The sequence below is a fragment of the Esox lucius genome, chromosome 4 (assembly GCF_011004845.1).
Source record: "Esox lucius isolate fEsoLuc1 chromosome 4, fEsoLuc1.pri, whole genome shotgun sequence".
Taxonomy (NCBI): Eukaryota; Metazoa; Chordata; class Actinopteri; order Esociformes; family Esocidae; genus Esox; species Esox lucius.
In genome coordinates, this window is record NC_047572.1 from 6,083,582 (window position 1) to 6,100,950 (window position 17,369).

General features: G+C 40.2%; 1 protein-coding gene across 3 annotated transcripts in view; it reads right to left on the bottom strand.

The window, feature by feature from the left end:
- glra4a (glycine receptor, alpha 4a) overlaps positions 1-17,369 on the bottom strand; it is a 112,694-nt gene that overhangs the window by 13,095 nt on the left and 82,230 nt on the right. For all 3 annotated transcript variants that reach the window (XM_010896771.3, XM_020044975.2, XM_020044974.2), the window contains exons 2-5: positions 7,421-7,554; positions 6,302-6,369; positions 3,792-4,015; positions 2,918-3,000 (exon numbers count right to left, since the gene is read on the bottom strand). In XM_010896771.3, coding sequence (XP_010895073.1) covers positions 2,918-3,000; positions 3,792-4,015; positions 6,302-6,369; positions 7,421-7,554 — 509 coding nt within the window. The remainder of the gene's footprint in view (positions 1-2,917; positions 3,001-3,791; positions 4,016-6,301; positions 6,370-7,420; positions 7,555-17,369) is intronic.

Consider the following 17,369-nt stretch of genomic DNA (forward strand, 5'->3'; position numbering starts at 1 on the left):
CACTCCCAATTAAACTCTGCTACTGTTCAGCCATGAGCTCTGGGCATGATGTGCCCAGTATAGTCAGTTTCCTTAATAACCCGTTTTTGGCATAGCCTACGACATGCTGTTGAAATGTCAAGTGTACACAACCACAAAAGTAGAAAGGTTATTTACTGATTACTGTTTTTAAACGAAAAATGTATGATGAGTGGGATGAGTGGGATGTTAATGGGAACTTCATTAACATATTCTGATCTTGAGAAGTTATCGAGGGAAATTGGAGGATATATCAATTTCCTTTAGCTGCTTGAGGTTTATGAGGGACTACTGTTCCTTCCTTGCTATGGTGTTGGTGGATACTAGGATAAGTTTGCGTAATATGTAATGGGCACACTGAAGAACCAGACACTTTTTACACTATGAACTGCAGCTTTTTGATGTGTAGGTGTTACCATGCTCTTATCTCTTCAAGCCCACGATCTGCTCTTTTGTTGTTGTGTATTTACATTGACAGAGTTTTTTTTTTTTTACCTTGGTACCATTCCTCCAGGGCTCAAACATCATTCATAGGTTGAAGGTTACCACAGGATGTCATCAGGTGTCGGCCCACCAGGGAGTTGATAATCCACTTGTGCAGGAACCCTGAGGCCACGACTAGGGTTCCCATCCAACTTCCAAGCAATGCTTTGTTGTCCACAGACAACATGTGCCCACATTAACAGCAGTCTTGATTCTATGTTGCCCTCCTCTAATTAGCAATGATGTTGTGTTACTTGTCTGTGACTGAGGCGCTCGTGTCCGTGACACATTCTTCTTATGTCAGAACGATTGAGTTGAGACTCTAATTGCTTCGAATTGCTATGCAAAGGTAATTAATATTGCTTAAAGGTTGTCATGTAATGTGACATGCTTAAAGTTTCGCAATGATGTAGCCATTAATCCAAAGCTTTAGATTTGGCTCCATTTTTACATTTGGTATAAGAATAAACAGCATGACCAAGCTTTTTCTCTAAGCTTGTGCCACAGGAGATGTTTTGGGAGCACCTTCCTTAAATTCTGTTTTGTTAATCTCCAATCACAAGGCCCCTGAGTTTTTGGTTAGAGGTTGACTGAGAATAAAACAAACACTAAAACATTAGTACCTGATGAGTAGCCATTGGCAGATGCACCTTGGAAAGGAAGGAGAATATCAATGTCTTCTTAAGGGGGAAAACATTTGTGATACACTAACAGGAGTCTAAAACAAAACCCTGATCCTCAAAGTGGAATTTATTAGGTGCACTGTCTGGACTTGTTCAATGCAATGACCTAGCTGAGGATAGTATCTGATGTGGTCTGCCCACATTTTTAAAGTGTTTGTTGGTGTGCCACATTTCAAAGCTTGAATTGGTCAAGCCTCTAATGAACTTTCTAACTGTCCCATAGATTTACTTTATGTGTGTCTACTCACTGAGTTAATGATAACAAATTAGGTCACCAGAACGCATGAGGGTGTTAAAAGACTGCAGGAACTAGGGTAGCTACAATGCATGCAGTATATTACTTTGATCTGTCAGAACAAGGGAAATGTTATGATTTGAGAATCTATTTATATCTACTAAAGCTCAAGAATATGGTTAATGAAGAGTGTGGGCCTGGACTTCCTCTCTCAGAAGTCTCAGGCCCTAAAGATTTATTGCTCCTGCGCTTCCACTACATGCTTTTGCTCTTAACTTGGCAGTATTGGCAGTAGGCACAGTTTGTGATAATTAAACCTGCAACAGTGTGGTCACAATGTCTATGCCAGACATCAAAGGTCCTACCCTTGGGCAGTGTACTAACACATGTTGAAACAGAGCTGGCCAGCCACTTAAAAGCCACAGAGACTGACCTCAGGCATTATCTTATTTTAATGAGAAAGTATTAGAACTTCTCTAAAGGTCCTGTAATAACTCCTGGAATAATAAACCTGCTGGCTGGCACTCTTTCTGCAGCTGGCCATCATTTCTGGCCTTACCTACTCTGAACACTTCAGGAGTGTAGATGTAATAGTAGACATGGGGTGGGGGGATTCTTTGAGGTAGACATCTCTGCAGGTCTAATTGGAAAGTCAATTGGTTACTCATAGTAGGCAATGCTGAGTATAGTGACCCCAATAACCAACATTCATCTGAACATTGATTCACACAAATACATACCATGTCTGGCATGGAAAAAAGGAGTCAATGCTCAAAGCCACTTTCCACGAAAGCAAACATATTCCAATCAAAACATAAAGTGAAAAGGCAATATAAATAATATACACAAACCAACACACCATTGATAGGTTTGAAATGCCTACCGCCATTTCTGTGAGAATTTTTCTTTTCTTCCAGATTTACTCCAGTTCTTATCTCATCTTTTCTAAGTTATTTTTTCTGAACTGGCAGAGATGGAATTTAGCTAGCTCAGGGCACAAGGTGAGTCTCATAGTAAACGAGGACATAAAATGAAAGTTTCATTATTGATATCCTGGAAATTGGATGGGGGGGCAGCAGGCAGATGAAATCATTGCTGGGGGCAAAAGGATAGTGAATAGACCCCCCTCCTCCTTCTCCAGATAATAAGGATATGCTATGTCATAGGATTTATTTATATTTTTATAAAGAGATTCCTGCATATTTGATACACCACACAGGAATTCCATTACCTTCATGCGATATTACTGACTAAACCATTCATCTTTTATTTTACGCAGCATGCACAAGCAACTGTCATCAGACAATGTTTGATAGTAGCTGCAACACAAAATCCAGCATGCCACATTCAGGCATTTAATATCAACTCAATCAATGTCACTTGTCGGTGGTGATAATATTGCTTTAGGAATCCACAACGCTCCATCAATAGGTTTGTACCCAGTGTTATAAAATAATAAGAACAAAAGGAGAAAGAGGAAGGACAGAAGGAGACTCACAGCTTTCGAGCTGCATGGTACAGGTCTGAATATCCATAGGGAAATTCTTTAGGTCCATAGGGCAGGACAGGATAAGAGTCAGTCTGAGATAGAAACAGAAGAGAAACAAAGAGAGACAGAAAAGAAAGAACAGCTTTAGGTGAAGGCGAAAGCAGAGTGTGAAAGAAGCGAATTATATCATACTGGGAGAAAATAACAAAGGCATACAGAAGCAAAGGGCAGTTAAGGGAATTCGTAGGGATGTCTGATTCAAAACTTGCCAAATGAGTTGACGGCAACCAGTTTTATGGCTTACCCCAGCATAATGTCTCTATTATACATTATGCAAAGCACTGTGTGTTTTCCCTGGTTATTAGAAAAAGGAAAACTGTGATTCCATGCAATTTGGTTGAAATTCACTGCTGTAATAGAACACTAATTGGGAGACACAACGTTGCTGTAAGTTATTGCGACGTTGATACATTATGCATTCAAGGAGTAGGAGCTGTTAGGGAGTTTGGCTTGTAAGAGAATCGGTGCAATTACCTGCTGTAATGAAACGTCCATTGGAGAGGTGAGACACAATGCAACTCGTAGGAGCCCAACTGCCATTGTTCTCCAATACATGGCCCCAAATATATTGCCCATAAATACAGAGATCAATGAGTCCTTAAAAAAGAGGATCTTGGGACGTTACTGTAAATGCATTCCCCAGGTGTCCCAGGTATAAATCTGTACATTGCGTTGGAGTAAAAAAATAAAATAAAGCTGCGTGTTGTGGAATGCCTTTTGGATTGGAGTGTTATGATTGGTGGCGAACAAATCTGCTCTTCTGTCAACAAGTTTTTTTTTTTATAATTGTTGTTGAAGGAAAGATGGGGCAAGCTTTGCTCACCTGATGCTGTACAATACGCTGCCATCTTGGAAAATCCGCAGTAGTTTGTTGTCAGTGGTAACCTCGTGAAAGTTAGCTCCCTTCTCATTGGCAAAAAACAGGTCAGGCTTCCAGATGGAGTCCAGCATGGAAGGATCTAGGTCCAAGGAATCATCCGGATACTCCTGGTACGCCAATCGGGGATCATTCCATTTTTGCCGTAGGAACACATTGAGTCTGTAATCCTGTGGATGGACTCATGGTTAGTTAGAGATTCTGTGTCATCACATTGCTAAGTTACCAATTCTGATGCAGGTGTACTTCACTGATATAATTAGGTAATTCACTGCAAAGTGGGAAGTCTGATTGAAAATCTAACCAGTCATGTTATTTTTTATAACCAACAAAGATAAAAGGAGGCTTATTATCAATAAGTACTTTGAAGTACTTATAAATACATACAGTAAGGATATACACCGATCAGGCATAACATTATGACCACTGACAGATGAAGTGAATAACACTGATAATCTCATTATCATGGCACCTGTCAGTGGGTGGGATCTGAGTGACTTTCACAAGGGCCAAATTGTGATGGCTAGACAACTGGGTCAGAGCATCTTCAAAACTGCAGCCCTTGTGGGGTGTTCCCGGTCTGCAGTGGCCAGGACCTATCAAAAGTGGTCCAAGGAATGAAAAGCGGTGAACCGGCCAAGGCTCATTGATTCGGGTCAGATCCAACAGACAAGTTACTGTAGCTCAAATTGCTGAAAAGGTTAATGCTGGTACTGATAGAAAGGTGTCAAAACACACAGTGCATCGCAGCACCTACAATGAGCATGTGAGCATCAGAACTGGACCATGGGTCAATGGAGGAAGGTGGCCTGGTCTAATGAATCACGTTTTCTTTCACATCACGTGGATGGCTGGGTGCGTGTGTGTCGCTTACGCGAAGAACGCATGGCACCAGGATGCACTATGGGAAGGAGGCAAGCCAGCGGAGGCAGTGTGTTGCTTTGGCCAAAGTCCTGCTGGGAAAACTGGGGTCCTGCCATTCATGTGGATGTTACTTTGACACGTACCACCTACCTGAGCATTGTAACAGACCATTTGCACCCTTTCATGGCAACGGTATTCCCTGATGGCATTGGCCTCTTTCAGCAGGATAATGAGCCCTGCCACAAAGCAAAAATGGCTCAGGAATGGTTTGAGGAACACAACAATGAGTTCAAGGTTGTCAAAGTTTACCAGATCTCAATCAAATCGAGCAGGATGTGCTGGACAAACAGGTCTGATCAATGGAGGACCCACCTCGCAACTTACAGGACTTAAAGGATCTGCTGCTAACGTCTTGGTGCCAGATACCACAGCACACCTTCAGAGGTCTAGTGGAGTCCAGGCCTAGACGGGTTAGGGGGACCCACACAATATTAGGTAGGTGGTCATAATGTTATAGCTGATGAGTGTATTTGCACTTTGCAAGTGTGTATTCATAAGCTAAGGGTTAAATTAGCAGCAACTCATGTGGCCACCATTTTCATTGAAGTTAACATTTTCCCCTTTTATAAAGACCAACAGTGCCAGCTGAAGTACCATAACCAGGGTTAATCAAAGTTGGGTATAGTGGCTGTTTAAATAAATCACACCAATCAGCTTTCCGGGAAGCAAAATCAATGAATAGCTACTTTGATTTTGGGGCAATTCCAAAGTACACATGCTCATTTAATCACAGGAATTCTTCAAGTAAATAATTCAAGTGTATCCTCCAGGTAATGAGACTCAGGTGTTCCTGGCAGTTCTCAATTGTCATTCTCAGTCCCCATGAGGTATCACAAATAAACAAGGACAGTGCAAAACATTTATCACAATATATGCTGGGCTTTGCCACAGTGTCCAGTGACATTATTAGTGTCCTATCTGGCTATGCTGACCTAAACTGGTGTCAAGCCCTCTGGGCCTATTAACCTTTAACTACTACTGACCAAGCACTTTCACCATGTATAGGATAAGCTTACAGAAGAGATTATTTCTCTCCCTCTTTTTTTCTTCAATCCATTTCACGCGTTTCCACTCTAATTTCTCATTTGAATTGCAGAGCAGACAGTTCATTATCTGAACATCACTGACCCACTGTTTTCTTAAGGTTGTTCAGATAAGCTTGAGGATATTGAAGGGAGCAAGGTGAGGGAATTATTTAAATACTAAGTGGGCCAAAGGAGAGGAATTAATAGGGCATTCAAACTTTTCTTTTGTAAATTTTCAAACTTAGCAAGTGTAAATCTACACTTACCACTATCGAGGTCATTCACAATTATAGAAAAATTACCCTGGCTTAAGGTTATCAGGTCACTATAAATAGCAGGTTGGTATTTTTTTGGTAAGTGAAAAGCAAATAGGTTTTTCATTTCACTTATCTACACATTTGCCTTTTTGAGATCCTACTTTAGGCGATGAATGGTTTCTCAATCCCCAATGTTAATTCACAAGGAAATTGAATTTACTCAGTTGACTTCGCTCAGATGTCTTCTCACCATTGTCGTCTCTGTGATTGACCCAAAGCTGTTAATAAAAATATTGCAGGTGACATTCACAGGCGGACCTGAAAACAAAAAACAAAAACAAAAATCAATCACTGCCTGTGTGGAAGGCAATTTCTTTTACCTGCAGTGAAAAACATTTATAGAAATTATAACTCTAAATGACTCTCGGATGGTTCTTGTACTTGCATGAAACAAGTGTGATATTAAATAAGTACGACACATTCTACAGTAAAGTATAATGATGAGCCAAAACATTATGACCACCTGTCTAAAATGCTGTTTGTCCCGCACGTGCCGTCAATACAGCACCGACTCGCTGAGGCATGAACTCTACAAGACCCCTGAAGATGTCCTGTGGGATCTGGTACCAAGACCAATGCAGTAGATCCTTCAAGTCCTGTAGGATCGAGGTAGAGCTGCGATGGATCAGACTTGGTCCCGCACATCCCACAAATGCTCAATCGGATTGAGATCTGGGGAATTTGGAGGCCAGGGCATCATGTGATGTAAAAGAAAATGGGATTCATCGGACCTGGCGACCTTCTTCATTGCTCCTAGGTCCAGTTCCTCACGCATCGATGAGCCTTGGGCACCCAACACCCTATCGCCTATTTGTGGTTTTTTCCTTCCACTGGTTTTAGGTATTAACCACTGCTGACCAGGAGCACCCCACAAGTCAAAGTTGCTCAGGTTTTACCTCCTGCCCATTTCTCCTGCATCCAACATGTTGACTATGAGAACTGATTGTTCGTATACCATCTAATCTACCCAGACCTTGACATGTGCCCTTGTTAGGAGGTGATCAACGTTATTCGCTGCACCTGTGAGTGGTCATGTTTTGGCTCATCAATGTATATGACACTACTCTTGTGTGTCATAGTCACAGACTTCTTTAGTAGAGTGCACTGACTTTTTAGGGAATACCACTCAGAAGGTTGACATATTGTCCATGAATCACTTTCTTTTTAGTTTTCAACAGAAGTAGAATCAGAAAATGCCTCACATTAGTATATGGGAAGCTGGTCTCAAAACTATTTATTTGAAGCAACAGTGTTGCTAATGATTTGTAAAGGTAGTTGCGTCGACTTTTAAACCTACTTTTCAACATACCTTTAAAATTGGGTCTGATCCGGGCATCGTAGCCAGACTTTTTACCCATGAGCTTGTCCAGGAAGTCTGACGGGGACTGTGAGGGTGGCACTGTCTTACTGGGTGACTTTATCTCGTCCTTACAGGAGCCCGGTCTAAAAAATTACAAAAATGAGTGCAAAAACAGACAAGAGAGAAAGACAGAGTGAGAGAAAGAGGATGAGAGAAAATAGAGTGAAAGTTAATAGATAGTGAGAACCTTTAACAAACAACCACTAAACAAACACCCATGTACTTTCACATGACGTTTGGCGTGTAACACCACGACTACATTAAAATGGCAAAAGGGGAAACGGGCACATCCACATCCAACCCTAGCTGTCTCACTGTGTTCTCCTGCCTGGCTTAGCAGCAGTAAGGCTTGACAGATTGATGGCTCAATTGAAATGCTGTGAATGTCACATCAGGGGAGGAAGGCTTTGATCCCGACTCCAGCATGGCTCAGTCTGCCACTGACAAGCCCGGCAGGCTAAAGAGAGGAGATTGAGAAAGGGAGGGGAGGCTCCGGGACCCCAGGGGACCCTGGCTTGTGTGATGGATCTCCCCTGGATGGTGCAAGGCTGATTTTGCTCCATACTTTAGAGGCAATTGTTAGTGCATCAGTTGTGACCTGGGCTCCATCCTGTGAATTCTATCTCACCCCAATCCCCACCACCCTGTGTGTCGTCTGCCTCGTGTAACCTGTGGGCTGTGAAGTTCCAGACAGACTGATCGCCAGATCTCGGAACTGTACAGATGTCTGCTTCTGCTGAGTCATAGACTATTGGCAGCAGGAAGCTTTTAAGTGCACTGGGTTTTGACTGACCAGTTTGCTAACTCCTGCGTGACACTAGCCTGAAACCAATTGGTCAAGGAGGTAACACAAATCAATTTACCTGAGCCCAGAAGACTCATCAAAAATGCAGTTCATTGGCCCAACATTATTTGATGTTTTGAAATGAGCCATGGTATTACAAAACAAGAGAGCCCAAATTTGACAAAACAGGGTTGTAGATGTACACAGATGAGATTTTTTTTTCACATGCTTGGGATGCTCTGGTGTTTCAAATGACTACAGTTAAACAGGAAATAAAAAAGGGAATATAAGCCTTGAGTAGTAATTAATAATTTGTTTGTTGGACAAATTCTACTTTGTTGTACAGGGTTGGGTACTGTTTGCATTTGAACCGATACCGGTACTTGGAATTCGTTACCGGTACCCAATGGGACCTTTTATCTTTACTTTTTTTCGCATATTTTAGCTGCGGTTGCTGAGGCAAACTTGGCTTTCATGCTATGAAATACATTACACGCTTTAGCTTTAAGAAATATTTTGTGTTTGAGCAGGTGTTTCCATGGACAGCTTTGCATTTTGCATCACAAATATTGCAGCGCGCGTTGTTTCTGTCAAGTAACCACACTTTGGACCACTTTTGGCTCACCATTGCCCTGACTCTGTTGGTGTTGAAAACTGAATAAGCTGTAGGGCTGAGGTAATCTCACTCACGTAGTCTGGCTCTCTCTCTTTCCTTCTACTTTCTCAACCAGATGCGCTCTCAGGTACCAAAATTTGGCACTAATTGATTTTACATGAATCAGTACTTGGTAGTACCGACGCACTTCAGTTGTTACCCTTAAAAGTACCAAGTTCGGTACCCAACCCTAGCCACTAGGATACCAAGTGATATGATGCAGAATGTCTTGGCAAGATGTGCACTGGAGAACATTTATCAATCTTCAACTCTCTCAAACACCCTGGGAATCAGTGAAGCACTTAAGCAAGTCCATAATCAGGTATTTGACATCCTGAAATTGAGGGAAGAAGATCTTTTGAAGAATGGTTATTTGCATTCTGCTTGGATGTAACCTACCTTTATCCCTAATGCCTAAAATGTATATGTCACTAAAGTGGAATTGCACCTTTTTGCCGGACCATGTAAGTGGAGCCGGTCTAGAAGAGGGAATGTCACTGACTGACTGACTGAACGTAAACTTAATAAGAGGCGTTTTTCAGTTTAACACAATGCTTAATGGTGTCTGGTGAAATATTCAAACTTTGAGTGACAGTAATTGGAGACAAAATGATCTACTATCAAGATGGTATACCGACACCAGCTATGCGTGCTGTTTTGTGGTGTAGTGGCTAAAGACATAGCCTCTCATGTGGGTGACCTTGGTTTGAATCCAGTATGGGCAACAATATTCATCACTTTCAATTGTGAGCTGGCTGAACTAGGCTTGCCTGGTTCCTTTTCAGGTTCTAGTGAGGACCAGGTAAAATATCTTTTAAGGGCCTAGATTGTCAGGTTTTGCTATCTTTGCGGTTTGGTCACCATATGTATAATAATCAAATTTATTTCAATCAATCAAATTTATTTATAAAGCCCTTTTTACAACAGCAGTTGTCACAAAGTGCTTTACAGAGACACCTGGCCTTAAACCCCAAGGAGCAAACAACAGTAGTGTTGGATTTCAGTGGCTAGGAAAAACTTCCTAAGAAGGCAGAATTTTAGGAAGAAACCTAGAGAGGACCCAGGCTCAGAGGGGTGACCAGTCCCCTTCTGGCTGTGCCGGGTGAGATATTAAGAGTCCAATTGGAATAATCAATACATTTCTCTGGGCTAAATCCAGGATAACACACACACACTCACCTGTAAATGGATGTTTAATGCCTGTCTGCTTTGAAACCAAGCCCCAAATTAAAGCACAAACAAAAAATTCTCACATTTTCATGGACAAAAGCAATCAGATTGTCTTGACAAGTTTGATACACTTGTTTTCTCTGAGCTGTGGCTTTGTGAATCGATTTTGCCACAAGCCTTCAAAATGAAAATAACAGTGACAGTCATCTCTTTAGGCTTCAATAAATATTGACACATGAGAAACTGGTGTCTTATACAATCCCAAAAGAGTGGGAACACAACTGACAATTAACCTGAGAAATGATAAAATCAATTCAGTCCATGTTATGACTCTCCTGTCAGTTAAGCAGCAAAAGTGTTCAGCCGAGTCAAATAAACTATGATTCATGTTGAGTGCATTCAACATACTTCCTTCCCATGTATCAGCAAGTCAATGTTCTGAAGCCAAAGCCATTAAGCAAAAGTGTCCATCTGACAGGAAGTTCGAGTGAATTTATGCCTAGAATCGTGGCGCTGTCGTCTATGTGTGACTCATTCTGTGTCTGGTGATGCTAATTAGCACTGAAAACATCCTCATCTGATGTTGTTACTGTTACTTTAATTAGCTGTTTTAATTAGCAGTCTCTCTTTTCCTTTCACATTATCTATCACCAATCAGGACTGAGAATATCTCCACACTGGCTGTCTAACCCAACCGTAGCCTACTGACTGCTACTACAATAAGTTATCCTTTAAATTCATTAAAAAGAAACAGTGAGTGGTCCTCCAGTTTGGATCCTAACTAACATTATATTGACTTCTTTTGTCCAGAACAGTTCAGCAGTTCTTAGGTCCTGTTTTTAATTGCCTTCAGCTCTGATGACCACAGCTGAATCTTTACCCATCTTTGCCCTTGAGAAGGCGGTGGGATTCCTTTTCATCCCCACAGGTCTTACATCAACTCTCAATAAACCCTCATGCATTGCTAATAGGTTTCTTGCCTACTCTGGGGCTGTCAAGAGGAGAAAAAAAGGTTCCTTATTTATCCAGAGAAACCTGACCACAACAACAATTAAGCAGCCAAACTAAGCAGCACAGCAAGTAGCATTCTCCAACAAGTTTGGGATTCTCCAACAAGTCCTAAACAAAATATATATTAGGTCTGGTCCTCAACTTAGTAGAGCATTCATGACTGTAAGTTGTTCGGGATAAATTACTCAAATGTAAACATAATAACTGGGACAGCACGAAAATCTTTACAGAGCATGGCATTCTGTAGGATTGAGTGATGGGTCTATCTTCAACCAATCAAAACATGCTCCCAGGCTGAATGTGGTTACTTCAGGTTGTGTATCTAGGGGCTTTTTTTTTGGCTATTGCTTTGGAATCAATCCAATTAAAATGTTAGTTTGTTACAGTTGGACCAATAATTTATAGAAACCAAATAAAATGTAGACTTATCCCATCTTTGCCAAATTGGTGAACTTGAACGCATTTGCATTCCACGTAGTTCTATGGTCACTACATGGCTTTCCTTTTCTTATCAAACAGGACAAAAATGACAAACACATTTGTTTTTGCCTTTCTAAATATTGAGTTTACAGGCACCAATAGCACACTACTTTCATTACACACACATATGCAGGGCTGTAGCTAATGAGGGGAACGGTGTTCCAGGGGCCATGGCGTGGCAGAGCCCACTGACCATAATAACATAAATGTAGTCTATAAGTGTAGAAGCCCAGGCATATACAGCTCCAGAAGAAATTAAGAGACCACTGTTTTCTTTACTTTCCAAAAAAGATGAAAAGGAAGGTTTTGAGTGAGGAACAGAAGGGTTAAAATTAAGAGAACACTGCAAATAGAACACTTCTGTTCCTCATTTAAAACTTTCCTTTTCAACTTTTTTGGAAAGGAAAGAAAAAGGTGCAGTGGTCTCTTAAGTTTTTCCGGAGCACTTTGGATAAAATTGATGGACAACCTCCAAATATTTCTGCCATAGCAGCTAGGTGATAAATGAAAGGTAAATAACCAGCTGGTGCGCAAAAGCTGTACAAAATGGACTGCTGGCTTTAACAGTTTAACATTGACAAAGAAGTAGCGTTACACTAGTGCCGCCTTAACTCCAGCTGAAGATTGAGCCCCTGATGTTAAATGTAAATTGGGCCACTTCTATCTGACATTACGAGTTGCGGCATTCAACAGGGCTTTACTGGTTGTGCCTTTGGAACTGTAATGATAGCTTGACTGTAATGATAGCTTTAAGAGAGGGAGCAAAAGTCAGTTAAATGAAATAGAAGGCCTCTTCCTCATTCAGATGCATGTTGGGGACATATAATGACCTTTTTCTGATCTCTTAATTCACATTGGAGCATCGCTAAGAATCTTTAAAGGGATATTTCCGTAATAAGTCTAATATTCCATATTTTTTGTGTCATATTCTTTGGCTAACTTAGTCACTTGAATGAACCACACGTCTTCACCACATGAAACTCACCCATCTCATGTCTTTGTGGCTATACGCCATATCAAAACATTTGTATATTGGGTGAATAAACGTTTATTACTTAAACTCTTTAACTGAAAGTGTCTAAAACAAAGACTAAAAAGGAAAAACAACCATTCAGAATTAAAAACTTTTGACATAATACATTTTCATTTCTGCAACAATCTCTGAAAAATAAAGGTTAACTGCGTTGCTGAGGAACAGTATGAAATATTTTTCACCTAAGATTTAAACCTTTAACCTTTTAATTACTGGTCAGATGTTCTTATGAGTATGCTTCCATGTTTCCCCTTTATTCCTGTAAAAGTGGTAACAGCCATGAGTTTTTATGTGTGTATACTCCATAAAGACATGACATGTGGCTGTGGAGTTTCTTGTGAGGCATTTTCTGAGCATTTTTTGAATAGTGCAATATGAATACAAAACACAGAACTGTCCAACTCAACAGCTGTACAAAACAACCAAGTCAATGCATTTTACTTGCATAACTTGACTATAAATTAATCTGCTTCCTAATTTGTACATTTCTTTTGGATCAGTTACAGGGATGGATGAACACATAGCGAGAATTTGTCTATCCAAATATCAAGAGGGCTTCATGTGACATGACTAATGATTATTAATGGGGTAAAGTATATAAATCTCCATGTCATGATTGTGAGATTTTGTTGAGCCTCACAAAAGGAATAGCATAATTTGTGAAGAAGGCAATATTTCATTACTAGCAGAAAATCAGGACACATTTTTCACATTTTAATAACAGTGGGACAGTTGCTCATCCTGTGTTGATATAGTGTCAAGCCAATGTAATGTGCTGACAGTCTGTGGTTTGAAAACGAAGTACTGTGTCCACTTTTGTCATCCTTGAAAGGAGGAGTGCACTGTCAGCAGAGCAACAGAATCTGACAGTCCTATAGATATTGGAAGTATCTTCAAATGTCTCTCGTTGTTGCTAGTAAGGCTTTCATCCATTACTGATTTGACATAAAACTAAATAAATCCATTTACTCAGAGAATCACCAGGTCACACAATAAAAGCTTTTGCTCGCAGGCGTAGAAGGATATTTTTAAATCGTCCCAATGACCTAATTTCTTTTCTCACACCCCAAGGCAAATGCAAAACATTTCACATACCACGGCTTGTTGTTAGATTGAAGAGGCCATGTTTACTGTCTTTATTGTTTTGTTGACTATGCAAGTCCGGTAGGGCTGAATATTTCAGCTCATTTGTGGAGTTTATCTCCAGTGAGCTTTGGCATTCAATGTTTGACAATGCTTCCAAGACAGTTCAGCCTTCTGCCTGAGTTTCACTTAGCAAAGGGTTTTCTGACCTTCTACCTAGTACTTCCATACATAATGCAGTTCTCTCTCCCACAAAAAAGGAGCATAGATTTTGGAGGCTAGAATCATTACAAGGAGCAATGAAACAGTGTGGATGAAGAAATAATAACAATAATATCACTAATCAATAATACACTGCGTGCACAATTATTAAGCAAATTGTATTCCTCAAGATTTCTTTTATTTTTGAAAAAACACAATGCTCTCAGTCAATCCAAAATATCATTGAAACTCAAATCTGAAAGTTTAACAAAAGAGAAATATTTTTTCTCTTTCTCAGGAGAATACATAAGTGTGCACAATTATTAGGCAACAATTAGTGTGCAAAAGTATTAGGCAAATACATTTAAAAAAGAATTGTGCAACTCCAATTTTTTCCAACTCCAATTATTTGAAGCAAATAAGTAATACAAAATGAAAATTAAATAACATTTATGGCCTTTCAAAAACATTCAGCGACCGATATAGCCACACTTCTGTTCAATAGGGTGCCACCCTTCTGTCTTTTCTTCTCCATGGATTGGTTGTACCCCAGTTGACTATTCGCAACAAAACGTTTTTGAGTGTCCGGTGGTCACGCCTCAATAGTTTAACTATTTCAAGAATGTTGCATCCATCTGAAAGGCATTTTACACTTTATTACTTTTCAGTGTCAGTTAATTCTCTTTTTGACTCATTTTACCCGAGGACATGAAGCTGCCTATTAATTATGCACACCTTGATATAAGGTGTTATTCACTGTTGCCACACCCTCCCTCCATACAAAAATATATAAAATGTGGATAGAAATAATATAATATTATCAGAATACTCACTTGCCTAATAATTGTGCATGCAGTGTAATAATGTATTGAACAATAACTTTTACAATTAATGCATTTTAGATAAGTAAGATAGGTAACAATTCCGGCACAGCCAGAAGAGGACTGGTCACCCCTCTGAGCCTGGGTCCTCTCTAGGTTTCTTCCTAAAATTCGACCTTAGGGAGATTTTCCTAGCCACTGAAATTCAACACTACTGTTGTTTGCTCCTTGGGGTTTAAGGCCGGGTGTCTCTGTAAAGCACTTTGTGACAACTGCTGTTGTAAAAAGGGCTTTATAAATAAATTTGATTGATTGATTGAATTGATGTTATCACAAAATACTGGCAGACAATTTGCATTCTTCTGTACAAAAGCTGCGCATGGGACGCTCTTGGACTTTCCAGCATGACAATGACCCTAAGAACAAGGCCAAGTTGACCCACCAGTGGTTACAGCAGAAAAAGGTGAAGGTTCTGGAGTGGTCATCACAGTCTCTTGACCTTAATATCATCGAGCCACTCTGGGGAGATCTCAAAGATGCGGTTCATGCAAGACGACCAAAGACTTTGCATGACCTGGAGGCATTTTGCCAATACGAATGGACAGCTATACCACCTGCAAGAATTCGGGGACAACTATTACAAAAGACTGTATGCTGTCATTAATGCTAAAGGGGGCAATACACAGTATTAAGAACTAAGGGTATTTAGACTTTTGAACAGGGGTCAGTTCATTTTTGCCAGACCGTGTAAGCAAATGTCTCTTACTGAGTGAGTGACTGACTGACTACCCTTTGTTAAATAGCTTAGTGGTTAGGGAAGCGGACTTGTGAACTACAGGCCCAGAGTATGTATCTCCTCGCAGGCAAAACAAAGTATGTGTTATGAATTATTCTGTATCAAACTTCGCTGGCATTATAGTAAGCCTGAAATAAAACATTTTACGGTTATATTGAGACTGTTTCTGGTGGATCTTCAAAGTAAGCATCCGTGCATGTGTTTTGGGTCAGGATAGACAAACACATTTGCTGCCTACAACATACAGTACTTACGTTAGGCTTAACTGAAACTGTATACGGTTATATAGCGACTGTTTCTGGCATGGAAAAGTTCATCATCAGTCTCAATTCTCAATTACTCAATTCTTATGATTATTCCTAGGACGTTGGTAGATACTAGTAAGCCTATTACTGGCTAATAAACTGTTAAAACGGCCAGTGGCAAAAGCCCATAGATGCTATGGTGGAGGTAAACGTAATAGGAAACATTAGTCAGTTTAACACAATTCTCAATGGAGTCCAGCAACTACTGGAACTTGTAGTCCCCTGGTGTAGTGGTTAAAGACAGTGCCTTTCATGTGGATGGCCAGAGATCAAATCTACTGAGAGCCACGTCATTTATTTATTATTTCTGGTAGATTCCATTAATCTTATTCATTCTCGTCTTTTCACTCGATGAATAAGTCAGTTATCTTGACCTTTATTGATAATTATTGTATTAATGTCATTCACGAATTGAAGAAAAAAGTATGTTGTTATGCCATGAAAGAAAAAAATATGTTCTTATGCCATGAAATTTAAATAGCTTTGGCAGACTCGCTAGCAATTGCTCAATTCTTATGACTATTCCAGTAAGTTAGTAGATAATAGTAAAGACTATTACTGGCAAATAAAACAGTTAACTTAGTAAGAAACGTTAGTCAGTTTAACTGTATCAATGTCATTCACGAATGGCCAATTAACTGCTAAAACAGCCAGTGGTAAAGGAGGATTTGTTCAAGATAAACACAAGAAGCTATACTGACAGCCCACAAATGTATAGCTCTGTATAACCCGTTTCTTTGTTGCCATGTTTTGTCATATGATTGTGCCATTCTGTTATGACCTACAGTTGAATGTGAATCCCATAAGAAATAAAATAAATGTGTTTTGCCTGCTCACACATGCTTCTTAACAAATGGTACATACATCTCTGGAAAAAATTAAGAGACCACTGAACTTTTTTCTTTGAAAAGGAATGTTTTGAGTGAGGAACAGAAGCATTCAATTTGCAGTGGTCTCTTAATTTTTGCTGGACCACGTAAGCGGAGCCGGCCTAGCAGAGCGAATGTTTCTTACTGAGTGAGTGCCCCTTGTTAAATAGCGTAGTGGTTAGAGATGAGGGCTCGGCATGTCCCGCGTTCGCCTCCTGTAACAGTCAAAATGCATTACGTGTGAGGTTCAGGACAGACAAAAACTTTGCTGTCTACAACCCTACATAGCTATGTAATAGGAAGCCTAAAACAAAACAGTTCTGGTGGATATTAGGATTTCTTCAGGATAGACAAACACTTCCCTGGCTACATGATTCTCGTGTCGTTTCACTTTTTTTTTTCACAAAAAAGTCAGTTATTGTTAGTCATTTGTGTAACGAGGACTCGCGCCCTGACGTGGTATTCGGCGCGCGTCATCGCTGGCCTTCTAGTCACGCCGCTCCTCCTCCCACGGCACTTTTATGTCTTGTTATTTCACACAGCTGGTGTCCATTCCCTCATTATGTTGCCGTTATTAGTTCCTGTGTTTCTGGGTGTCTTTATGTGGTATTGTTCTATGTCTTTCAATTGTGGAGAGAGGCACGTTCGTTTGAGCGCCGTGTTATAGCGCGTGCCTTTGAGTTTGATTAT